This window comes from Cetorhinus maximus, chromosome 34 (genome assembly GCF_964194155.1).
Source record: "Cetorhinus maximus chromosome 34, sCetMax3.hap1.1, whole genome shotgun sequence".
Taxonomy (NCBI): Eukaryota; Metazoa; Chordata; class Chondrichthyes; order Lamniformes; family Cetorhinidae; genus Cetorhinus; species Cetorhinus maximus.
The window spans coordinates 9,382,350-9,409,168 of record NC_135912.1 but is presented as its reverse complement, the minus strand read 5'-3'; the positions used below and the strand labels follow the sequence as shown (position 1 = coordinate 9,409,168).

At 43.3% G+C, this 26,819-nt stretch overlaps 1 protein-coding gene across 2 annotated transcripts in view; it reads left to right on the top strand.

Annotated features, from left to right (window-relative positions):
• Positions 1-26,819, top strand: part of LOC144671731 (misshapen-like kinase 1) — a 253,706-nt gene that overhangs the window by 208,886 nt on the left and 18,001 nt on the right. For both annotated transcript variants that reach the window (XM_078533739.1, XM_078533738.1), the window contains 5 exons: positions 3,591-3,766; positions 4,921-5,047; positions 14,365-14,508; positions 18,919-19,027; positions 21,283-21,450. In XM_078533739.1, the coding sequence (XP_078389865.1) occupies positions 3,591-3,766; positions 4,921-5,047; positions 14,365-14,508; positions 18,919-19,027; positions 21,283-21,450 (724 nt within the window). The remainder of the gene's footprint in view (positions 1-3,590; positions 3,767-4,920; positions 5,048-14,364; positions 14,509-18,918; positions 19,028-21,282; positions 21,451-26,819) is intronic.

The following is a 26,819-nucleotide window of genomic DNA, read 5'->3' as shown; positions in this document are numbered from 1 at the left end:
ACGAGTCCTGTGGATTGAGGAGTTAATGACTGCACCAGCGAGTGAGTCTTCCCACTTTATCTATTTTTTCAGATTGTGTGCAGAGCTGCTCGATTTGGTTGAGGAGGATGCTTCTTCTGCTTTCGCTTCTCTTAGCTGTTGGTGCATATGTGTATTATTTACAAATGTGGGAGGGATTTATTCAGGACCTCCCTCGGTCAGTAAAGCCTCAAGGGGTTAAACATCTTCTCAAAAAACAACACTGAACTTGTATTCCTCTTGAGTATAGAAGATCAAAAGTGATCGAATTAAGGTGTTTAAGGTGATTAAAGGATTAGATGGAGAGAAACTATTGTCTCTGGAGGGAAAGTCCAGAATCAGCAAGCATAACCTTAAAATTACAGCTAGGTGGTTGAGGACTGATATCAGGAAGCAATTCTTTGCACAGAGAGTGGAAATCTGGGAAGCTCTTGCATCTTCAAAAAACAGTTGGTCATTTGAAGGTTTCAAAAGTGAGATTTTGTTATTTCAGGGTGTTGAGGATTACAAAACCAAGGTTTATAGATGGGGTTGAGGCACAGATCAGCCATGGTCTAATTGAATGATGGAACAGACTCAAGGGAATGAATGGCCTCCCCCATTCTTATAAATATCAACAAACAGAAATGACAGATATGAAAAGACCAGTTGGTTCTTCTAGCCCATAATGCTGCCTTTAAACAACATGAGGTAAGTTTTGATGACTTACACATGTGACCTATAGACTGCCAAGGTGAGCAGACTGCCTCCTAAGTGCACTCCCATATATACAGAGAAAGGCTGGAATGGAGTCATCCTGCTGACACTGAGTCAATAATCTGATGCCTGAGCAAGGCTGATCCTGCAGCATCCTAGGGTGTCAATGATTGACCAGCCAGCCCGGGTCAATGATGACACCTGCCGTGTAGTCCTGCCACTACATGGTGAAAATTGTCCTCCTCCTCCACATAACCCTGCAAGCCTGTGCTCTGAAGAGCTGGAGGGTCTTGGCTAGCCCAGCAGCAGAAACACAGTGGGCACTTAAGCTGTTAAACTGAGAGATTTTTAACCCTTAAAATCTAGAGATACTGATGACTTAGACTTCCAGTTAGGAACTGTATAATAATATATTATCTTTTGCATTTTGCATAATAGTTTTGCAGCTTTCACTCTATATGCTTTGGCTCCCAGCTTTTGTTCACAAGGACATTGATGCTATCTATTGCAGTGATTAACTCTCTGTCCTGCCACTTATATGTCAAGAATAAAAAATAAAACTAGAAGGCACTGGATATTCACAGCAGGATGCAGAATTTGAAAGTTTTTACCAGGCTTTGATAAAGGATCTGAAGTGTTAATTGTCCCAGATACTGGGTGACCACACACATATTTCCAGCATTTTCTGAGTTTGGCAGAATTCCAGAATGTGGAGGTTATTTTCTGCTTTCCAAGCCCCGTTGCCCCCTGATGCTTTGTTAAATTGGCATCCTTTATCTAAACAATGAGTGTTAGCAGGTAGGGCAGGTGGACATTACTTTCCTCTGCTCGTTTAATGTCCAGGAAATGGAATCCTGGCGGATAATTCCCTTCCTCACTCAAGCATGTTGAGACTAATTGTCGCGTCCCAAACTGACTGAGATGGGGATTTCACTTGGGGCCTTCCTGGTTTGTGTTGCTCAGCCACTTAGCCAGAGGAGAGAAGCTTACACCACAGCAGATAATATAGAGCATCGTGTTTTAGCACTTGAGTGTGCAAGATTTGTTACCAGGCAACACCTGCTCTCTGTGCTTGCAGCAGTTCTTTTTACAAAAAATAAATCTATTTGCCATGCTTTAACCGGGTTCTCGTAGGTGAATTGCTCTGATTCTGACTTTGTTAAAAGCTGGCATTTGGGTTTGCAGCTCCAGCACTGTGTCACCTGCCAACTCTCCCTCCAACTCTGTGGAGAAGCATCTTGCAATCGCAGTACCTGGCCAAACTCAGATGTGTTCAGTCTTGAGCATTTTCACTTATAAATTAAATCAATGCATTCAGTATGCTTTCCCAATGAAGGAACACAGGGTAGTGTGGAATTAAAGCCAGCAAATCTCTCTTCTCAGTTGATGTAAAAAAAAAGCTGAATTATTCTATGATTTAAGACATTCTATGTATCCTGTAACTATAAATTTGACTTGTAATTCTCTCCTAAATCTGTCCTGTCCTCTTCTTTATTTTACAGGTATGACTTGGCGAATGTTACGGTTGAAATATTGCATTTGAATTAACTTAAAAATGTGTGATTTCTATTTGCTTTTAAATAACTTCTTACCTTCTTCCTTTTTGCCTCCAAACTTTGCAAACCCCAGAGCTATAAGAGAGCAATAGGTGAGGTTAGTGTCATTCTATATTACACTGTCAGCTTGTTTTGTCCTTGGAGATTCGTATACTTTGGATCATGTTCATCTCAAGTTGAGCCTGGCTTGACTTTCAGCTTTAATCTCTTTCCTCGTTCACCTACACACAATTACCACACCAATGCAGCGTCAATGAGGTTAAAGTAGCTCAGGATAATGGTGAAAGAGACCTAGGAGTCTTGTTCATTGTATCTGACTAATGCAGAGAAGCAACCTGGAAAGCCAAGATGACAGAATATGGTCACAAAAAGGATTAAACGCTACAGTGCTCTGATCAGACGACAACTTGAATACCATGTCTACTTCTGATCTTTGTGACACAAGGGAACCTTTCAAGTGCTGGAGCTAATGCAGAGAAAAGTCTCATGGCTGATCAGATAGTGTCAGAGATCTGAGTTGTGAAGCAGCATAGAGCTTTTCAGTATGGAAGGAGGCCAACCGGCCCGTCACGCTTATGCCAGCTCTTAGAAAGAGCTATCCAATTAGTCGCACTCCCCTGCTCTTAATCCCAATTCTGCAATATTTTTCCAATTACTTATGCAAAACAGTCGAAAAATGTGGGCTTTACAAAAGGAGAAAGATGGTCTTATAGGGTATACAAGATAGTTAATGAAATGGAAAGGGTATATTGGGGGATATTGAAATCAAATCGAGAGTCAGAGAAGGGCAGACGGGTTCACTGACATTGGGAAATTCTTCTTGTACACAGTGATCAATATTCTGAACTCACAATTAGAGCAGTGGAGAAAGCTTTCCTGGATTTAAGAAGAAGTTTAATACTGCAAAAGAGATCTTTCTGGCTGGATGAACTTAGTTTGCAAACACTGAACCTGTCCATATTGGAATAACTATGCATAGCTACTGGGTGGGGTGAAAGAAGCAATCAGCTGGGTGTTTTTTACACGTAACAATGCTTCTTCATATTGGCACTGGACCATTGTCATTTTCATTAAGGGACTTCAACAGAGAAAATATTTCTGTTAAGGTTCCTTTTGAGTTTATGGAAATCACATTATTGTTTTTGTTTGCTTGGCATATTCACAGTAAAAAACCTCTTTGTCTTAAAACATGTGTAAAATCTAGCAGTTTTCTTCGTTTAAAGCAGGAACAAGCTCACTTGTCACTGTTAATACCTTGTGTTTTTCATGGATTTTGCTGTTTCAACTACCAAATTGTAAGAATTTGATGTGTCCCTAAAGGATATGCTGAACCTGGGGAAAGAGATCCGGTCAGACGAGCTGCCCAAACCACCAGTTAAAGTGATGGACTACTCTTCCTCAAGTGAGGATTCTGGAAGCAGTGATGATGATGAAGAGGAAGGAGAAAATGAACATCAAGACGAGAATCTGTCCAGCTCTGATGGTTCCAGGTCAGGGTGGGTATTTCATATTATCCAGACTGAAGTGGCTGTCTCATCTCATTAGCACTGTCTAGTTTGCTGGACAAGTGAGACCAAGCCACAAAATTTGGCAATATGAGAAAAGGTGTGCCTTACTGGGAATTGCAGCAGTGGAATTGATGCAATGCTTACCAAAAAACAAGCTGCTGTATTAAAACCTCACAGCTTGGCAGCATGGTGTAACCTGTACTCATACTCCCTGGCGAGGGATGTTGTCCTTATAAAGAGCAACTTCATCCTGTCCAGTCCCACCCGCTGTCAGCTGATTTGGGTGAGACGGCCGACTAATGCAGACAGACATGAGTAAAGAGAAACATGTGCAAACCTGAAATGATAAAGAAAGAATGCTGCAAACTCACAGCAGCTTACTTCACAGCTTTGCGGAGAAAGAGCTTTGGGTGTACATTTAATGAATAACCTTCATTAGGCTATTGTTACCCAGCCCAAATTTATTTCATTCTTCTCTGAGGTAAAAATTCTATTAGTCCTGTCCAGTCCCTCAGTTAAGTGGCCATTCTTCACATGCAAGCATGGTCAAGTGTATGCCATCCCCCCCTCCCCCCACCTTAGCATCAACGTGTACACTTACCAGCGCATGATGGAGAGTTCATGATATAGTGGGTAATGTCACTGGAGGCCCAGGCTAATGCCCTGGGTTCAAATCCCACCATGGCTGCTGGTGGAATTTATACTTACTTAATAAATTCAATTAATTAATCAAAAAAAATCTGCAATGAAAGCTAGCCTCAGTAATAGTGACCACGAAACTATCAACAATTGTTGTAAAAACCTATCTGGTTCAATAATGTATTTTAGGGAAGGAAATCTTGCATCCTTACCTGGTCTGGCCTACATGTGGTTGACTCTTAACTGCCCTTAAAGGACAATTGATAGCAATGCCCATATCCCATGAAAGAATAAAGGAAAAAAGAGAAAAATAGACATCCATGATGCCAGATGTTTTAACCTAGCAGATGAGCACCCTATTTTAATAAAAATGACTACTCCTTTACTGCGGTCGGATTCCATGCCCTGAAAGCAGCAACAAAAATAAATCAGTGACCTCAAAGCTACTGAAGGGAAGTTTTCCCATCACATTGATTCCTTTTATTTTGGGCTTCGTTCTTCAGACCAAGCCGTAACAAGGATGGTGACACAGACAGCATAAACACAATGGTGGTGCACGATGACGAAGAGCCTTCAGTGGTTGAAACATCCGGCAACTCCTACGGAGACGGAACAATGATTGTACAGAGGGTATGTGTGCTGCATGGTGTGTCTCTGCTTCTTCAAGTTGAAGGTCAGAAAATTGTACATTGCAGTGGGGTTGCTCCAGTCCACTGGAACATCAAGCGCTTGTAGCCATGTCCTGATGAGAATTCCCTCTCTTTCTCATCCCCGCTTCAATAAGTTTCTGATGTCTACTCCACCATGTAGAAAGCAACAGAGTAGTTGGAATCATCCCATTTTCACTATTGAACATTTCCTGTTTGCTATCCTGCGGGGGGATGAGTAGAGCTCTGGTACCTGTTTGCCAGCCCTTTGCAAGGGGATCAGAGGGAAAAGGGAATCATTAAGCCAGCCAGAGCTTTCTGCAGACTTTAAGACTGTTTAGAAGTGGGGAAATATTGGAAATGTGGAGGTACAGTTATTTAAAAAGTTGCATACCTAAAAGGGCACATTCTGCAATCATGGGTCTTAAGTTGGGAACCTGTCTTGATGGAAGCACAGGTCGGTGATGGCACTATAAAGTGGCATGGTTCACCAACCAACTCTTCCACCTAGCAAGCTCCATACCAGTAGTGTATGATCACTGAAGAAACCCAAAGAGTAGCACGCTAAGGAAAATTATATGGAAACATGTTGGATATACATTGGATATTCTCTCGAGTCCACACCTGGTAATTCCTGTGTTTCCCAAAACACAAGTTTTTAGGTGCTGATACGGGAAATGTTGACACCGGGAGAACCCATTGCTTCTCTCCAGATAGCGTCACAAGACATGCCTGTCTCAGCTATAATGTTTTACCTGAAAGGTGACCCTTCTGACAATGCATCTTTAGTTGCTAAAGTTAACCCATGACTTCGAGGTGAAAGTGCCACCAATTGACCTGAGCTGACGTCTAGTACCAATCATTGTGACATAACATTGTATCCTGTATCACATCACCTCTATTGCAATTGCTTCTCGGACTTCCTTTGTTTGAAGGATATCCCTTTTCCAATGAATTACTAATCATTATTAGCATCATTATGGAAAAGGACAAAGAACAGGAGTAAAAGTTCTAAATTGAGGAAGAGGAGTGTGAAATACAATAAGCTTAAATAGAGAGGAAGTACAGGAGGACTGGCATCCTTGAAGGTGGATAAATCGTCAGGGCCGGATGGATTGTATCTCAGGTTGTTAAAGGAAGCCAGGGAGGAAATAGCGGATGCCTTGAGGATCATTTTCCAATCGTCACTAGGTACAGGCAAGGTGACAGAGAATTGGAGGCCTGCGAACATTGTACCAATATTTAAAAAGGGCGCGGGGGATAGGCCAGAAAATTACAGGCTGGTCCGTCTGACTTCGGTGGTGGGCAAATTATTAAAAACAATTCTGAGAGACAGGATCAACTGTCACTTAGAAAAGCACAGATTGATCAGGGATAGTCAGCATGGCTTTGTTCGGGGAAGATTGTGTCTTACTAACTTAGTAGAATTTTTTGAGGAAGAAACAAGGAGGATTGATGAGGGTAGTGCAGTGGATGTGGTCTACATGGATTTTAGTAAGGCATTTGACAAGGTCCCACATGGCAGACTGGTCAGAAAAGTGAGTCCCATGGGATACAGGGGAAGGTGGTGAGTTGGATCCAAGATTGGCTCAGTGACAGGAAACAAAGGTAATAATGGTAAATAGATGTTTGTGCGAATGTAAAGCAGTTTCCAGTGACATTCCACAAGGCTCAGTGTTGGGACCCTTGCTGTTTGTTGTATATATTAATGATTTGGACTTAAATGTGGGAGGCATGATTGGGAAATTTGCAGATGACACAAAAATTGGCCACGTAGTTGATAGTGAAGAGGATAGCTGTTGTTTCCAGAATGATGTCAATGGTTTGATTGAGTGGGCAGAAAATGGCAAATGGAATTCAATCTGGATAAGTGTGAGGTAATGCATTTGGGGAGGGCAAACAAAGCAAGGGAATACTCAATAAACAGAAGTATATTGAGGGGGGTTGAGGAAGTGAAAGACCTTGGAGTGCATGTTCACAGGTCCCTGAAGGTGGCAGGACAGGTAGATAAGGTGGTAAAGAAAGCATATGGAATGTTTTCCTTTATTGGATGAGCTATAGAATACAAAAGCAGGGATGTAATGAAGGAACTGTCTAAAACGCTGGTTAGGCCACAGCTGGAATTTTGTGTACAGTTCTGGCCACCATATTACAGCACCACATAACTGCTCTGGAGAGAGTACAGAGGACATTTACAAGAATGTTGCCAGGGCTTGAAAATTGCAGCTTTGAAGAAAGATTGGATAGGCTAGGGTTGTTTTCCTTAGAACAGAGGAGGCTGAGGGGTGACCTCATTGAGGTGTGCAAAATTATGAGGGGCCTGGATAAGGTAGACAGGAAAGACCTGCTTCCCCTAGCTGAGGGGTCAATTTAAGGTGATTGGTAAAAGGATTAGAGGGGACACGAGGAAAACCTTTTTCACCCAGAGGGTGGTGGGCGTCTGGAATTCACTGCCTAAGTTGGTGGTTGAGGCTGAAACCCTAAACTCATTTAATAGGTACCAGGATCTGCATCTGAAGTGCTGTAACCTGCAAGGCTACGGACCAGGTGCTGGAAAGTGGGATTAAAATGAGCGGCTAGTTTCTTTTTTACTCTTTATTTTGGCCGGCGCCGACACAATGGACTGAATGGCCTCTTTCTACTCCGTAACTTTTCTATGGTTCTGTGAACCTCCCCATCTAAAATATAATACCAAATAATACACAGAACATGAAAGTGCTTCATGCCAAAAGTCTTTTAATAATGGCCCGCCACTTCCATGGAGTGGCAAGTCAGATTGCCACTTCGCTGCTACTTACTTACCTGGAAATGAATCCAGTCCTTTCTCACCCGACCTTCCGACTCGGGCCAGGCACGGACTGTGTAGTGCAGCGGGTTCCCGAGGGCAGCTAAGTCCGAGGTAAAGGAAGCCATGCCCCCTTTTTTTTTTACAGCACTGGCTGCTATAAAGCAGGTACATTTAAAGGTCCAGCCACTTTTGAGAAGCCAGGGAGAAGGTAAGTTTGTAAGGTAAGTGGGTAGGATTGAGGGTGGTCATTGGGGGGTCGGGTGCACAGAGTGGGGGGGGTTGGGAAGGTGGGAGGGGAGGATGTTAGTCCAGTGAGGGGGCATCCTATGAGGGGGTCGGGGGTGGTTAGCACTATGGTTAACAAAGGAGTTAGAAGCGGTTTTAATTCTCCTAACTTTTTCTGGGTAACTATCTTGATAAGACAGTAGGAAACATCTGATGTTTGCAATTTATATTGTACTTTCGGATGGTTCCCATTGCAGGGCAATTTCCCAATGGAATTTTGAACTTCCTGGGCAATTGCCATGCAATCCTTACCTGCGGGCTGCCGGGGTGGGGGGTCCTCCAGTATGTCTTTGAGATGCCTCCCAGTGACAGCGTTCTGTAGCCCTGAAGTTATAGGCCAAAGCTTTTTCTAAAGCAGGTTATTTACTGATGGATATCGGTGAGACATGTGTCCCTGTTTCTCACAATATTGCAGAATTGTTATAGCACAGAAGGAGGCCATTCGGCCCATCATGTCTGTATCGGCTCTCTGAATGAGCAATTCGCTTAGTGCCATTCTCCTGCCTTCTCCCCGTAACCCTGCAGATTGTTTCTTTTTGAATAATCATTTAATTCCAGCGGAATGCCCCAATTGAACCTGCTTCCACCAAGCTCTCAGGTAGTGCATTCCAGACCCTAACCACTCGCTGTGTGGAAAAAATTGTTTCTATTATTGCTTTTGCCAATGATTTTAAATCTGTGCCCTCTCGATCTTTGCGTGAGTGGGAACAGCTTCCCCCTGTCTGCTCTGTCCAGGCCCCTCATGATTTTAAATACTTCATCAAATCTCCTCTCAGCTGCCTTCTCTCCAAGGAAAAGAGTCCCAACTTCTCCAATCAACCTTCATCCCTGGAACCATCTGCATTTTCTCCAATGCCTTCACATCCTTCCTAAAATGCGGCTGTCATACTTAAAAAATTTAAAACTAGATTTCACCTCTCTTGATCAGAGCTGATTCTGGTTCTTGGTTACTACAGTTTTACCCAGTGATCTTTTGGCTGCTCTGCGAGTTCCTCTGTGCATGCTCTTCCCCTAGGTGAGACAGCCAGACCACTCGGCATTTCACTTGTGGCATCTGCACGCAGCTCCCACTTCTCACCAAGCCCATCTCTGGCTGCTGCTTTATAGTTTTGAGGATCCCCCCCTTGGAAAGTCTCTACGGACTCCCAGGGGTCCGGGAACCACTGCCTTAGTGGTACGCACATGATTATTGTGTAATAAGAAATCTATTTTTACAACCTATGTGCATGATATATTAGACAGATTCCTGGCTGTATTCAACTTAGCCATTCTGCTGATGTCCATAAATGAATGAGCTTTGCACTTGATTTATTACCCCCTCAGAGCTGTTGGCTGGAATTACTCCCTTGTGCTTCTGTGCCAGCGACCTAATCTTTTGTAATATGTATTCCTCTGCTCATATCATAAAAGAAATGTGGTTCCATTTTCTGCAGGTTGATTCTCACCATTTGATGTTTATAATATGTTTGGTTGCCCATGACTTACCGATCTCTGCAGTCTGACACTCTCCCCAAAAAAGTATTGGGGAGTGGAAGTACTTAATGCTCGTTGATCCCTTTTTGTCGCATGGGGAGGTCAAGACTGCTGATTGATACGCTACTTAATCTTCTTGTTTGGGGCATAGAGTTTAAAACTGGGGATGATTAATATAAGACAGTCACTAATACATCCAATGGGGGCATTCAGGAGCATCTTCGTTACCCAGAGAGTGGTTAGAATGTGGAATGAACTACCACAAAAAACAGTTAAGACTAGTAGCATAGGGGGAAGCATTAAGGGAAGGCCAGCACAGAAGGAGGCCATTCGGCCCTTAGAGTCCTGGTTCTCAGTAGAGCAATCTAGTCAGTCCTACTCCCATGCACTCTTCCTGTAACCCTGAATTTTTATTTCCCTCAAGTGCTCATCCCGTTTCCTTTTGAAATTATTTAATCCGCTTCCACCACCCTTGATACCTCTCGTTGGGAGAGTCTAGAACTAGGGGGCACAGTTCTAAAAAATAAGGGGTCTCCCATTTAAAAGTAGAGATAAGGAGGAATTTCTTATCTCAGAGGGTCGTTAGCCTTTGGAATTCTCTTTCACAGAGAGGACTGTGGAGGCATTGAATATATTCAAGGCTGAGTTAGACAGATTTTTGACCTACAAGGGAGTCGGTTTAAGGCAGGCAGGCAGGACAGTGGCGTTAAGGCCCCAATCAGATCACCCATGGTCTTATTGAATGGTGGAACAGGCTCGATGGGCTGAATGACCACCTCCTCCAATAACTTACCTTGTAGGCAGACATTACCCCTCGCTGTGTAAAACATTCTTCCTTCGATCTTCTCTGTACCTCTTGCCCCAAACTTTAAATCTGTGTCCCTTAGTCCTTTTACCATCAGCTAATGGGAACAGCTTTTCTTTGTCTAATTTGTCTAACCCTGTCGCAATCTGGTACACCTCTATCAGATCTCCCCACCACCTTCTGAGTCCTTGGAGAATGATCCCAGCTTCTCCAAGCTAATCGTGTAGCTAAATTTCCTCATAGAATCATAGAACGGTTACAGCACAGAACCATTCACAGATCTTCCCTAAAATGTGGTGGCCAAAACTAGCTGTAATAGTTAAAAGCAACTCTTCTGTTGAAGAGTCATAAGGACTCGAAACGTTAACTGTGTTCCTCTTCGCAGATGCTGTCAGACCTGCTGAGTTTTTCCAGGTATTTTTATTTTTGTTTTAGCTGTAATAGTTGTAGCCTAAAGAGAGTTTCTGCTTCTGTTTCTGCTTTTGTTGTGTCAGCATCACTGTCTAATCCACCAACATTTATGGAAGTTCAGTCTAACTTTCCTGCTTTTGGAATCAATACCTCTGTTTATGAAGCCCAAGTTCCCGTAAATTTTGCTAACTACTCTCTCAGTATGTCCAGTCACCTTCAAAGATCCATGCACATGAACCCCAAGGTCCCTCTACCCCTACAGATTCTTTAGAACTGTGCCATTAAGTATCTGTTGCCTCTGCCTATCACTTCTGCAAAAATGTATCACTGTCTGCCACTTGTTTGCCTGTTCTGGTAGCCTATCCTTGTCCTGTGCAGATGCTTGGTACCACCCTCACTGTTTACCACACCTCCAAATTTGGTATCATCAGCAAATTTTGGAATTTTACTCTGTAATCCAATAGCCAAGTCATTTATGTATATACAGAAAAAAGTAGCGTCCTAGCACTGACCACTGGGAAACAACATTGTCTACCTCTGGTCTCAGAACAACCATTTTTAACAACTTGCTGTTTTTTGTCCTTAATCCAATTTCTCATACTAGTTAACAGCCCATGAGCCTCAGTTTTGTTAACCAGCCTTTTATTTATCCAAATAGTCTCTTGAAATCTATGTAAACAACATTCCCTGTTTTCTCTGTTCAACAAAAAATTCAGTTAGATTAGCCAAGCATGATCTGCCTTTTAACAAATCTCTGCTGGCTCTCCTTAAATAGCTTGCACCTCTCCAAGTGCCAGCTAACTTTTCCTTCCTCCCTGCTTATCGTTTCCAAAATCCCACCCATCACTGATGTTAAACTGCCCGGTGTGTAATTATGTGGAATGTCCTTGCATCATTTCTTAAACATTTTCCACTTACTAACTCTCTGGACCTTATCTTGGGAAGATTAAAAGAATATGATGAGCCCTTCCACTACCCTTACTTCCCTTCACAATCTGGAATGCAGGCCATCTGGGCCTGGCGACTTATCTCCTCCAAGCATGGCCAGCTTTTCCAGTACATCCTGCCTATCAATTTTCAACCTTTCTATTACTTTTGCCATCTCCCTGGCTACTAATATTTTGCCAGTGTCCTCTTCCTCGGTAAACACAAAGCACCGGAGACTTGTCCTGCGGCTCTAAGCATATGTCACCCCCTTTGTCTTGAATAGGCCCCACCCCACCTCTTGCTACCTGTTTAACCAGTTACATGCCAGTAGAAGATTTTTGGGTTGCCTTTTATGATAACTGCCATTCTATTCTCATATTCTCTTTGCCAGTCTTATTTTCCTCTTCACTTCCCCTGTTAAGTTATTGTATTTGGCCTGGTTCTCGCTTGAAGAATTCACTTCACACCCTCTTTTTTTTTTATTTCATCATATTCTCTATCTCCCTCATCATCCAAGGATGCTTGGCTTTGGTTTCGCTACCTTTCCATCTTGTTGTACTTAGCCTGTACCTGAAACATCTCTTCCTTAAAGATCATGCATGGTTCTCCTCCAGGTTTTCCTGTTAAACTGTGGTTCCATTTGACCCTGGCTCGATCTCCTCCCATCCCATTGGTTCCACGCTCTTCCATAGAAGTTTCACTTTAGACTATTCTTTGCTCTTCTCCAGCACTAAGCTGAACCTTAGTTCAAGTGTTGCCCAAGTGCTCCCCCACATACCCTGGGTCCACTTAGCCCACCACATTCCCCAGCACCAGATCCAGCAATGCCTCCTGCCTGGTTGGACCAAGAACATACTGGTCAGGGAATTGTCCCAAACACATTTTAGAGATTCCACCCTCTCCTTTCCCTTCACTCTAACTATATCCCAATCAATATTTGGATAAGTGAAGTCCCCCAGTATCACCACTTTAGAGCTCTTGCACATTTCTGTGACTTCCCTGCAAATTTATCTATCACCTCTATCACTCACTCACTATTTGGAGGTCTGTAGAATACCCCACCCACTTGATCATCCTTTTGCTTCTCAACTCTAACCAAATCGATTCTGTCTTTTGCCCCTCAAGGACATCCCCTCTTTCCAACATTACAATGTCTTCCCTTATTGGTACTGCCACCCCACCTTCCCTTTTCCTTCCCTCGCTCTCCTGGACACATTGTATCATGAATATAAGTGGCCATTCCTCACCATTTTCAAGCCTTATTTTCGTTATTGCCACTACATCATATTCCCACGCAGCTATTTATATTTGCAACCTTATTCAGCACACTTTGTACGTTTACATACATGCATTGTAAACCTGTCTTTGTATTCCTCATAGTCCTTCTTAGTCTGCTTCTATCTAATATGGTACTACTTCCTTCTCCAGTACCATCTAACATACTCACTCCTTTATGCACCTTATTCCTCTCTCTCTTCTGCTTCTCTGTGCTCTGAAAATTTAAACCCTCCCTAACCACACAAGCAATCCTCCCCATGAATACTTTGATCCCAGCCCTGTTGAGGTGCAACCCGGAATAGAAAGGTAGGCTGTTAAAGTGAGATGAAGTTGCTGCTCTGGAGCATGGGCTAACTGTGGATGGCCAGTTTCTGTGCTGTAGACTCTTACGTAATTTTGTAATTATATAATTTTGATCACAATGTTTCTGAATGTGTTGAACGCAGTTTAATGTAAAAAAAAATCCTGGATTTCTGGAATAGTCTCTTTGATTTCTAATTTTGTGGATCAAAAATTGCCATCAACTTTATGTAGTTAACCAACCAGATTGATGTCATCTCTGGGAAGGGACAGAAAAAGGTATGTTTAATATGGGTTTTACTATTCAAATGGTGAGTAAACTACATGGTGCAGCCAAGTGCAAAAATAAACACTTCAGCAAGAACTGTACTTATTTAAGCTCATTTTACACTGTGTAGCCTTGAGGTGAAGTGGAATTCGAGGGTGGGATAACAACATCACATTTCAGTTCCCTAAAGCCTGCCTTTATTTTGATGTTGCCATGATCAGTTTCTGCATCCATATTTATCATGGAAACTGTTTAACAATTTGATACCACCCTCCACTGACAGGATGGGGTAATTACAGTGTGACAAGTTTACATAGTTTTCCATTATAAATGTGGGTATTTAGAACTTCTCCAGGGCAATTGGGGATGGGCAATAAATGCTGCCTTGCCAACGATGCCCACCTTCCATGAATGAATGAACGAATAATGAGAGAAAGAAATCAGTAAGGAACTAATGCTTGACTTAAAATAACTTGAGGGCTACTAGTGGAATTGCCACTCTTGGCACCCGTGATGTAAGTGGTTCTTAGTCCTCGGTCTGTTTTCTATTTATGCAATGCGATCAACTCTGGTTTTTCTCCACTAATTATTTTAGTAAATGGAATAGACATATGTGGTGGAATGAAATTTAGAATGTTTTTAAACTCTGGGAATGATTTTCATACATTTTGCTCAGAACTGGTAGTTTACTTAAACAACAGTTTAAAGAGAAGCTACAAGCAGCTGTGAAGCTGTGTGATATGTAAGATTTGTCTTTTTCCACAGACGCCTGAGGAGGAACGAGGGGTCCATCATCCAGACAGCAATGGTTTCACAAGTCATGTTAACCTGCCCGATTTAGTGCGGCAGAGTCATTCCCCGACTGATCCCAAAGGGCCTAACTCTCAGCAGGACGATAGTATAGCAGAGGTGAGTAATGCTGTAATCTGACTGTGGCCCACCCTGCGTTCCTGTCAAATTCTGACAATGTCAGAACCTCTTTGCTGCATGTAGAGATGTGTTTTGTTTGAATGTACACCAGCTGCGTGCATATCGCATGTTGACACTTTCCTAATTCCTTCTCCCTCCACTTGTCTCTTGTCCTTTCCTGAAGCCTTTTTGGAGGATGTTCTGTAGGCTTTAGTAACCCTCCCATACCCTGCGCTCAAAATAGTCTTCATGTGATCAGAGGCAAGTGAATACCAATGGGCAGTCCTTTGTTGAATGTACTCTCTGGATAATGGCAGTGCTGGCAAAGCTACATTGACTGCCCCACCTCCTACTTGCCTTCCTGAAGTGATTGATTATAATTGAGTGGCTCACTGGGCTGCTTCAGATGGCATTGAGGGTTGACCACATGGAGACATCAAAGCCCAGCCTGATTCTTTTGTCACCCAGCACATCTTAGAGCAGAAAAGGTGGAGCGATTAAACAGAGATATTCAAAATCAGCAAGAGTTTTGATGGAGTAAATGAGGAGAAACTGTTTCCAGTAGCAAAAGGGTAGGGATTCAGAGGGCACAGATTTAATGTGACTTACAAAAGCATCAGAGTGATGAGAAATTTCTTTCTGCAGCAAATTCTTATGACCTGGAATACACTCCCTGAAAAGGTGGTGGAAGCAGATTCAATAGTAATTTTTGAGAGATTTGGATAAATATTGACTTGGAAAAATTTGTCAGACTATAGGAATTTGCTAGCTCTATCAAAGAGCCAGTATAGGAACAATGGGCTGAATGGCTTCCTTCTGTGCTCTGATTCCAATGTCTGCACACCCACAGAGGGCATAGAAAGAAACTCTTAAAAGTTCAGAGTTAGTGAGGTGAACATCTCAACAATGCCCAACTGTTCACTAATTCAGTAAGACTGGAGATGGAACCTGGAATTTGCCTGTATGAATTAATGGAAGCAGTGGACTGTGCAATAGGGAAGCCATGCAGGATTCTAAACATTTATGCCGAATCTCAAAGCAGGATTCATTCTGGAATAGGGAAGGTTGCAGTTCAGGCTTAAATCAGCTTTTGGTTACCCCGCATTCTCCTAAACTGCTAGTATGAAACATATCCGACTTGGAGAAATTTAGTTTATCATGTGGAATGTCAATAAAATGATATTTCCTTCTAAGTCAAAATTGGGCATTCGGATGTTTTGAGGGAACATCCTGAACCCACATGGCTCAATGCGCTTCTGCTCCATTTCATGTCACAATACTGCGAAACCAGTTTCTATAACCAGCATTGAAGTATACGCAAAAGCATTAAATGGTTACGTGCCCTCAATTGGAAGTACTGCTTGTATCTCTCTGCCATCCATCTGTTGTCCTACATTTATGGAGTAATACCTTTTTCTGGATCAACTACTTCCCATGCTGAATTGTGCAGTGTATAAAATGCTTATTGCTGAAATGATTGATGGTATATTTAATCTCCATAATGTTCTGGGATTGACAGCCTTCAAGTTAAGGGATGATAAGTATGTTCATTCTAGAGATCTGAACCAGTGGCCAGATGAGAAATCATGCCTTGAGATGACACTGTAGGCGAAAACGTTATCTGGGCTTTATCCTACGCACTTCATGCACAACTCAGGAGATAAATTCGACTTGTCGTCCATCCTTTCCCAAGATAGCAACTGCCGCTTTTAACATCATTGCCGGGCAGAAATGGGATTTATTTGAATTTTACCTCAGTGCGCCATGCTTCAAAAGCAAGATGTGTATTTAAAGTAGGAGAAAATCCTGGGGTGATGTATTTAAAGCACGGGATCAGGAGAAAATTCTGGGGAGAGGTGCAGATTGGCACTTCGATCTTGTGCAGGATAGCTCATGCCCCACTGTAATGTTAAGAATGCTCAAAGGAGGCAACCATTTAACTCCTCGAGCATGTTCTGCCATTCAATGCGATCATGGCTGATTTGTGACCGAACTCCACGTACTCGTCCCTGTTATGATGCAGCAGACGAAGTGTGCCAGACGGATCAAATCCACAAGAGAAACTTGATCCCGCTATCACATCGGCTTTGCAATTTGCACTTATTTTGAGATGCATACATTGAATTCAGAAGTAATAAGTCCACCGAGACCTTTAGAGACTTTTTAAAAACTAAATTAACATATTTATTAACAAAGGAAAAGATGTCAAGCACATACATACATAAGATTCCAGTTAATCAATACTATAGTAAATACTAAAATTCCTACCTAACCTGACTCCCAAAGATACCCTCTTGTAAGGCAACAGTCCCAAATAGATTTTAAAGTAAAAAGCAGGCCAGCACAATTATCACCTTTAAGGGCTGGATGCAGTAAACTCGTGCAGACGTGGCTGGAGGCTGTTTTGCAAGCTTAAGCCAGATGTTACAGGGTCTCTCTCAACCTAGCCTTTCATTCTCCCTTATATACGTTTTCTCTCTTTTTAATCTGTAAATCCCATTGTCCCATGTGTCTTTAAAAATGTACTTTCCCAAAATATAAAACTTTCATGGTGCCAATAACCTTTGGGAAAAATAAACACACTGCCTGGCCTTATCTTGTTAGATGTAAACATCTTACTGTCCCTTTGAAATTCAAACTGTCCCGATTTATCTAAAAATGCATATTCTTCTCACACCTTGTATTCTAAGACTTCAGCCATGTTTACGTATTTAACATTTCTCTGCCTAGTTTCCTTTTGATGAGTCAAAGCCTCCAGACCAGCTGTCTCCAATTCAATTAAATCACACACACACACGCAAGGAGGAACAATCCAAACCCCACTATTAACCTACTTTTATGATAAATCACAATAATATTATAAAAACTATAATACCTTCGTAACAGCAACATATCTCTTAATACTGAGACCAACAAAAACATCAGATTTAAAATACCTAGGGCAGGATCTTCCGGTCGGCAAGCAAGGGCGGGGCCTGCTCGCCGACGCGTAAAATGAGGCGGGGTGACGTCAGGCGGGCGTCCCGACGTCACCGCGTGTCATTTAGATGGTCAGTTCGGCAGGCGCATAGCCAACTCAGCTGCATGCCCGCAGAACTGTCAACGGCCACTTAAGGCCTTTTAAAAAAGTAATTAAGGTAATTAATGGATCTGCCCGTCCAACCTTAAGGTTGGCGGGCATGCGAGGAGGCCAGGCGGCCTTTAGAAAAAGCATGAAACCTCATCCACAGGCGGGATGAGGTTTCATGAGGGATTTAAAAATGTAAGAATATTTCAAAATAAAAGATATGGACATGTCCCAACTCATGTGACACTGTCACATGAGGGACATGGCAGCGAAATTTTTTTCTCAGCTTTATTTAAAGTTTAACATCTGAGCCGATCTCCCTGAGGCAGCACTTAGCCTCAGGGAGATCTGTGCGCTCTTTCATGTGCATGTGCGAAAGAGCGCACTCCCGGCCGATGGAATCCCCCACCCCCTCCCGCACAGGGAGCGCGAATAGTGCTTCCTGACGGACATCACGCTGGGCAGGCCTTAACTGGCCCGTCCATGTAAAATGGCAGCGCGCCCCCGACTGCGGGTGCCGATCGGGAACTCAATCACCCGTGCCCGCTGCCACACATGCTCCCCGACGGGGGGAAAATGTTGCCCCTAGTATCAATTGCTGTTTGTGGAAAAGTTGCAAACTTCTGCCGCCATTTTATGCGTAGAAATAATTTCACCTCAGAAAGGCCCAGCTATTAATTATTAGGCTATGTCCCCCAGCGTAAAATTCCCCAACCAGTGAAAATAGTTCCTATCTACCCTACCAGTTACCCAAACTGAGTAGCCTTTGACTACTGGCTAAGGCTCAGTAAACAGTTTTATGATTTTGTATGTTTTTGTCATTGTTCATAAAACTTTCATTAATTTTTTTGATTCTTTCATGGGATGCGGGCATTGCTGGCAAGGCCAGTATTTATTGCACATACCTAATTGCCCTTGAGAAGATGGTGGTGAGCTGCCTTCTTGAACCGCTGCAGTCCATAAGCTGTAGGTACACCCACAGTGGTGTTAGGAAGGCAGTTCCAGGATTGTGACCCAGCGTGATGGAATGGCAATATATTTCCAAGTCAGGATGGTGGGTGACTTGGAGGAGAACGTGCAGGTGGTGGTGTTCCCATGCATCTTTAGTGTAAATGTATGCATAATATATACATAATGTAACTGTAGGACCACAGCCTGGAGGTTTGGATATATTTTCCAAAGTATCATTTTTCTTATTGTGGGAAAAGAGTGGGACTAATTGGTAGCTCTTTTCAGGAGTCTGCACAGGCATATTGGGCCGAATGGCCTCTTGTGCTGTACAATCCTGTAATTTTTATGTTACCATGGCCAGTTTTGTGCAACAGTGTGCCTTGTCGTTACAGTTTCAGTCAAGAGGCCTTGTGAAGTCGCCTGGCAAGTCATCTTTTACTACCTTTGTTGATCTTGGAATGTACCAGATGGACGCTGGTGGGGAAACAATACAAATTAGTGGTGAGTCCTGAAGCACAGCAACTGTACGGAACCTGGCCTTTGCCACGTAGGAGGAAAGCTGAGATGTCAGCCTTCCATTGCTGCTTGTATATTGCCTGCGTGACAATCTCTGCACCCAGTTGAATTTTCAAAATTCTCATCCTTGTTTTCAAATTCAGCCCCTTTAATGTAGTGAAACATCACGAGTTGTTCCACAGGAAAGTTATCACATGACATTTGACACCAAGTCACGAGATATTAGGACAAGTGACCAAATGCATGGTCACTTGAATGAGTGTCTTATAGAAGGAGAGAGCACGGGGAAGATTGGTTTAGGAAGGGAATTCGAGAGCTTTTAGGACCTAGCCACCTGAAGGCATGGCCACCAGCGGTGGGCAAAGGAAATTGGGAGGTGTGTAAGTGGCCTAAATTGGAGGAGCACAGAGATGTCAGAGGGTTGGTGTAAATCACAGTTAGAGATGCTGAGCAGTAGAGAGATTTGAAAACAGTGACAAGAATTTTAAAATTGTGGTGTTGCTGGACTAGCCAAGTTGTAGAAGGGTAATAGTGGGGCAGAGAACTTTATAGCTTTTGACACTGAACAGGATCACTTTAGAATATGGTTACTTTGTTACAGAGTTTTTAGTAAAATTGTATTGTTAAATAAAAGTTTCCATGCGTTGTGTATTTTATCAGTGAGCTCACCCATCAATTCCTGCAGGTATCAGAATAGGAAGAGAAAAGGAATGATTGGTTTTTTTTCCCTACTCACTCATCCATCTCAGTTCAGATCTGCTACCTTGCTGCCACTGGTTCCAAACCTTTGTCAGTGCAACACATGGGAATAGGTCAGGAAGCTGAGCAGATGGCTTGGTCCTTGCCACATCTGTAAATTCCTTGGTTAACCAGCCAGTCACTGATGCACAGTACCTGAAGACTGACAAATAGAGTGATAGTCTAATGGTTGTCTTGGGGTAGGCCTCAGATGACAGATAAACTTTATCTAAAGGCCACCAACCTCAATAGACATTTTGAGTCTTGAAACTTTTCATAAAGGACTAAAACAATGTTTTTGTCAGACCTTGGTTAGAACTTTCATCTGATTAATCCATAACGCTGTTAGAACATATTTGTCTAATCAGAAAGCTCAGTGCCTGAGTGGACCTCTTGTAAACCATACAAGACTGCCCTAAAAAGACACTACTGTTATATAAATAAGATTGAAAAGCGTGGTGGTGAGTGGAATTTTAAATGAAATGATTACTAGTAGTTCCCAAATGCTGAAGCTTTTGGGAGGCTCCCTGCCCCTTGCTCACTTTCCCTCCTTCCTGCCCTATCCTACTATCCCTTTGGTGTGTGTTGCAGCTGACGTTGGTCAAAACTGCCCATTAAGTTATGACCTCATTGATGGATTATCTTGCAGTATGACTGTCAATTTACAGGACTTAAATCTGCAATGGATTGTTAGGAGGTAACTTTGGAAATAACTGTAAATCAACTCGGAGTCTAGTCCACATTACGTATTAATTGGGACATATCAGAGTTTTGATGAGTTTATGATGCAGAGAGCTTCTGATGTGGTTCTTGGAATAATTCAGATTCTTGTGTTTCTGTCTTGTAAACTGCGCCTGTCTAATGTTGATCCAATGCATTCTGTGGTTGTTGCAGCCTAATTAATACCAGGTTTAGTGGGAACCAGTTAGCTTAAAATCATGGAGCATTATGGTTGGAAAGGTGACTCTGTGCAGTTGATACAGTTGATGTTGGTCATTATCTTGGGGGTGGGGGGGTTTAACGGTAAGGACAAGTTATCTTCCATGCAAGTAATAGAGGCATTAAAATCAAATAATTCAGATCTCTTGTGCCCCAGAAATTCCCAGATACTGTCTGTATGTGGATAACCTTACCTGTAAATTTATCCAAGAATATATTTTTCTGTCTAATTTCAGCCTCCTCCTGAAACCATTGACTCTTGTTGAGGCACCAAGGTTGATACCTGAAAATGGCCTCACTGAGGGCTCCTGATCCTGACTGTCCCAGTGTCAGGGAGTGACGATTGGAGTGCAACCAGTTCCATGAACAGTGGGTTCCTTGTGTCCACTTTCCAGTGAGCAGCAGAAAGCGTCACTGATGGAGTCCTCATTGCTCTCTTTGGAGGGTGTAAATGCAGTGCAGGCCAGAAAGATGGTGTGAAGGGATTTGGGGCAGATGGGGATTAAGTTTGCTGATTTCACAATTAACCATGATGGCTGGCTTGCTTTTTTTTTTGCTCCTAGGTTTAAGTATCAGTGACGTGAGCCGATTAAACCAGCTGAAATATGAGGACAGGAAGTGCTCAGTGGTGAACGTCAACCCAGCCAACACACGTCCACACAGCGATACACCAGAAATACGCAAATACAAGAAGCGTTTTAATTCTGAAATACTTTGTGCTGCTTTGTGGGGTCAGTAACGAAAATGTTATTTGTTTAAACCAGTTAGTCATAGCTTAAAATCGTGGAGCATTATGGCTGGAAAGATGATTCTGTACAGTTTATACAGTTGATGTTGGTCATTATGGTACTGTGCTGGCCTTCATTTGGATACATTGGTCCCTTGAGCTGCGGAAATTGTCTATTTACATTGATTTACGCACATATATCAAGTTAAAACATAATGAAAAAGGTGCACTGTTGTAGTAAGATATTAAATAGTGTAGAAAAATTAAATCTAGAAAATTACTTCAAGCTGGGACAAGGACACACACAAGAGTCATTTGGACTCGAAACGTTAACTCCATTTGTCTCTCCACAGATGCTGCCAGACCTGCTGAGTTTTTTCAGCACTTTCTGTTTTTTATTTCAGATTCCCAGCATCCACAGTATATTGCTTTTATACAAGGAGACACAGGCTTAACTAGGGACTAGGAATTGTGTGTGAGGAAGGGCCTTCCTGCCCGTGATTAGCATGTGATGGCGCAGTGGCATTGTCACTGGGCTAGTAATACAGGGAACAAAAACAAAAATACCTGGAAAAACTCAGCAGGTCTGACAGCATCTGCGGAGAGGGATACAGTTGACGTTTCGAGTCCGTATGACCCTTCATCTTTTATCTTAGTAATACAGGGACCCAGGGTAATGCTCTAGGGATCTGGGTTCGAATCCCAACATGGCAGATGGTGGAATTTGAATTCACTAAAAACAAAATCTGGAATTAAAAGCCTGATGGTGACCCTGAAACCATTGTCGATTGTTGTAAAAACCCATCTGGTTCATTAATGTCCTTTAGGAAATCTGTTGCCCTTACCTGGCCTGGTCTACATGTGACTCCAGACCCACAGGAATGTAGTTGACTCTTAAAATGCCCTCTGAAATGGCCGAGCAAGCCACTCAGTTGTAACAAACTGCTACAAAGTCACAAAAAAGGAATGAAACCGGACAGACCACCTGGTTTTGACCTAGGCACTGGAAACGACAACGGCAACCTCTGCTGACCCTGCAAAGTCCTCCTTAGTAACATCTGGGGCTTTGGCTAGTGCCAAAATTGGGAGAGCTGTCCCACAGTCTAGTCAAGCAACAGCCTGACATAGTCATTCTCACGGAATCATACCTTACAGATAATGTCCCAGACACCACCATCACCATCCCTGAGTATGTCCTGTCCCACAGACAAGGCAGACCCAGCAGAGGTGGCAGCACAGTGGTATACAGTCGGGAGGGAGTTGCCCTGGGAGTCCTCAACATCGACTCCCGACCCCATGAAGTCTCATGGCATCAGGTCAAACATGGGCAAGGAAACATCCTCTCTCAGCTGATGAATCAGTGCTCCTCCATGTTAAACACCACTTGGAGGAAGCACTGAGGATGGCAAGGGCACAGAATGTACTCTGGGTGTCCATCACCAAGAGTGGCTCGGTAGCACTGCTACTGGCCGAGCCCTAAATGACATTGCTGCGAGACTGGGTCTGCAGCAGGTGGTGAGGGAACCAACAAGAGGGAAAAACATACTTGACCTCATCCTCACCAACCTGTCTGCTGCAGATGCATCTGACACATCCAGTCATGAATGGCGGTGGACAATTAAACAACTCACTAGAGGAGGAAGCTCCACAAATATCCCCATCCACAATGATGGAGGAGCCTAGCACATCAGTGCAAAAGATAAAGCTGAAGCATTTGTGACAATCTTCAGCCAGAAGTGCCAAGTGGATGATCCATCTCGGCCTCCTCCGAAGGTTCCCAGCCTCACAGATGCCAGTCTTCAGCCAATTCGATTCACTCTACATGATATCAAGAAACGGCTGAAGGCACTGGATAGTGTAAAGGCTATGCGTCCAGACAGTATTCCGGCTATAGTACTGAAGACTTGTGCTCCAGAACTTGCCGTGTCCATCGCCAAGCTGTTCCAGTACAGCTACAACACTGGCATCTACCCAGCTCTGTGGAAAATTGCCCAGGTATGTCCTGTACGCAAAAAGCAGGACAAATCCACCTGGCCAATTACCGCCCCATCAGTCTACTCTCGATCATCAATGAAGTAATGGAAGGGGTCATCAACAGTGCTATCAAGTGGCACTTGCTTAGCAATAACCTGCTCATTGATGCCCAGTTTGGGTTCTGCCAGGACCACTCAGCTCCTGACCTCATTACAGCCTTGGTTCAAACTTGGATAAAACAGCTGAGCTCCCAAGGTGAGGTGAGGTGAGAGTGACTGCCCTTGACATCAAGGCCGCATTTGACAGAGTGTGGCATCAAGGAGCCCTAGCAAAACTGGAGCCAACGGGAATCAGGGAAAACTCTCTGCTGGTTGGAGTCGTACCTAGCACAAAGGAAGATGGTTGTGGTTGTTGGAGGTCAGTCATCTGAGCTCCAGGACATCACTGCAGGAGTTCCTCAGGGTATTGACCTAGGCCCAACATCTTCAGCTGCTTCATCAATGACCTTCCATCATAGATCAGAAGTGGGGATGTTCACCATTCGCGACTCCTCAGATACTGAAGCAGTCCATGTCCAAATGCAGCAAGACCTGGACAATATCCAGGCTTGGGCTGACAAGTGGCAAGTAACATTCATGCCACACAAGTGTCAGGCAATGACCATCCCCAACATGAGAGAATCCAATCATCGCTCCTTGACATTCAATGGCATTACCATCACTGAATCCCCCACAATCAACGCCCTGGCCGTTACCATTGACCAAAAATTGAACTGGACTCGCCATACAAATACTGTGGCTACAAGAACAGGTCAGAGGCTAGGAATCATGTGATGAGTAACTCACCACCTGACTCCCCCAGGCCTGCCCACCATCTACAAGGCACAAATCAAGTGTGTGATGGAATACTCCCCAGTTGCCTGGATGAGTGCAGCTGCCTTAACACTCAAGAAGCTTGACACTGTCCAGGACAAAGCAGTCCACTTGATTGGCACCATATCCACAAACATTCACTCCCTCTACAAGATGCACTACAGGAACTCACCAAGGCTCCTTCTACAGCACCTTTCAAACCCACAACCACTACCAGCTAGAAGGACAAGGGCAGCAGACACATGGGAACACCACCACCTGGAAGTTCCCCTCCAAGTCACTCACCATCCTAACTTGGAAATATATTGCCGTTCCTTCACGGTCAAAATCCTGGATCTTCCTCCCTAACAGCACTGTGGGTGTACCTACGTCACATGGACTACAGCGGTTCAAGAAGGCAGCTCACCACCATCTTCTCAACGGCATTTAGGGATGGGAAATAAATGCTGGCCCAGCCAGCGAAGCCCACATCCCATGAATGAATAAAAAAATATGAATGCACCTCCAAGAAGAACAATAGAGCTGAAAACTTTGGAATCAATTAAGAAACAACAGGCTGTTATATTGGAGGGACTTAGGGAATTTACATAGAATCTGCAGCACAAAATTTGGCCTAACAGCCCATTCCACTGTTTATGCTCCACGGGAGCCTCCTCCCATCATACTTCAGCTCACCTGATTATCAAATCTATGCGGGTGATGGACTAAGATTTGCTGAATGGCTGACTTCATCCTGAAATATCTTACCATTTTGTGATGACTGGTGTAATCCAGCCTCAGTAATGAGCATGACCCATGGGGATTAAGGGAGAGCTGCTGATTTTATAGCTGGTTTCTGGCAGGGCTCTTTGATGAGTTTAATTACATTCATATTTAGTATTTGAAGGATTGGGTTGCCTTGTAAAGTGATCTTGTCATTGTAATGCGAACTTGTGCCAGGTTTTGCTGTAATTCACGTCAGTCACACTGTAGCATAAGCGCTTTTCTGACTTCCAAACCTTGATTCAATTTGTTCAACAATATGAAGTCTCTTTCCGCTCTGCAATCTGGTACAAGTGTCACAGCTGTAGCTCCTGTACAGATCTGTACGGCAGTTTGTGTCACACTTACAGTTGGCATGTTTCCAACATACAGTCTAGCTCAGTACCTCTTCCAAGCTGGGTCCTCCCCAACCCTTCGAATTAAAGATGGCTGCATATAGTGACGCCACAAGTCCTGATCATGATGGGGGACAATTGTGTTATTTTCCTTATCAAATCACGACTGCATAATGCATGGGTGAAGTGACGGGGATTAATTTCACACACACAGTTTGTGTGGCGTAACTATTATCCACTCAGTTTGCTCAGAAAATTGCCTAGATTTTATCAGAAGCTCTGCTTTAGTTTTGGCCATAAGAACATTAGAAATAGGTGCAGGACAAGACCGTCAAGCCTGCTCAGCCATTCAGTATGATCATGGTTGATCTTGGGCTTTAACTCTACTTTCCCACTCACTCCCCATATCTCTTGATTCCCTGAGAGACCAAAAATCTATCTGAGCTTTCAGTGGTGGGGTATTCAGTACCATCTGGGGTAGAGAATTCCAAACAGTCACAACCCTTCGAGAAATAAATTTCTCCTCGTCTCAGTCCTAAATGATCAGCACCTTATTCTGAAACTGTGCCCCTTGTTCTAGACTCCCCAGCAGGAGAAACAATGCCTCAGTATCTACCCTCTGAAGCCCTTTCATTATCTTGAACCTTTCAGTGTGATCACCTCTCGTTCTTCAAAACTCCGAAGAATATAGACCCAATTTACTCATCCTCTCATCATGACAAACATTCTTGTCCTGTGAACCACTCTAGTGAACCTTCGCTGCACTGACTCCAATGCAAGTATATCGTTTCTTAAATATAGAGACCAAAATTGCACACAGTATTCCAGGCGTGGTCTCACCAAAGCTCCGTACAATTGGAACAAGACTTCTTTATTTTTGTACTCCCGTCCCCTTGCAATAAAGGCCAACATGCCATTTGCTTTCCTAATTGATTGCTGTACCTGCAAGCTACCTTTTTTGTGTTTCTTGTAGGAGTACACCCAAGTCTGCCTGAACATCAACATTCACAAATTTGAATCCTTTTTTTAAAAAAAAAATTCTGCTTTTCTATTTTTGCAAATTATATAACCTCACACTTCCCCACATTATATGCCACCTTGCTTTCCCACTCACTTAACCTGTCTATATCTCTTTTCAGCCTCTTTGTGTCATCCTCAAAGGTTACATTCTCACCTAACTGTATCACCAGCAAACTTGTATACATTACCTCCTGTCTCTTTGTCTAAGTCGTTAATATAGATTACAAATAGCTGAGGCCCCAGCATTGATCCTTGTGACACTGCACTAGTCACAGCCTGACAACTCTTATCTTTGTTTTCAGTTGGCAGCATACCTACTCTCGGCACATCTTCTCGTTTTGTTTCTTTCCTTGCCCCATTGCCATTCCCTTTGGCCCTGGAAGACTAACTCTTCTGTCATTCAGTCTCTC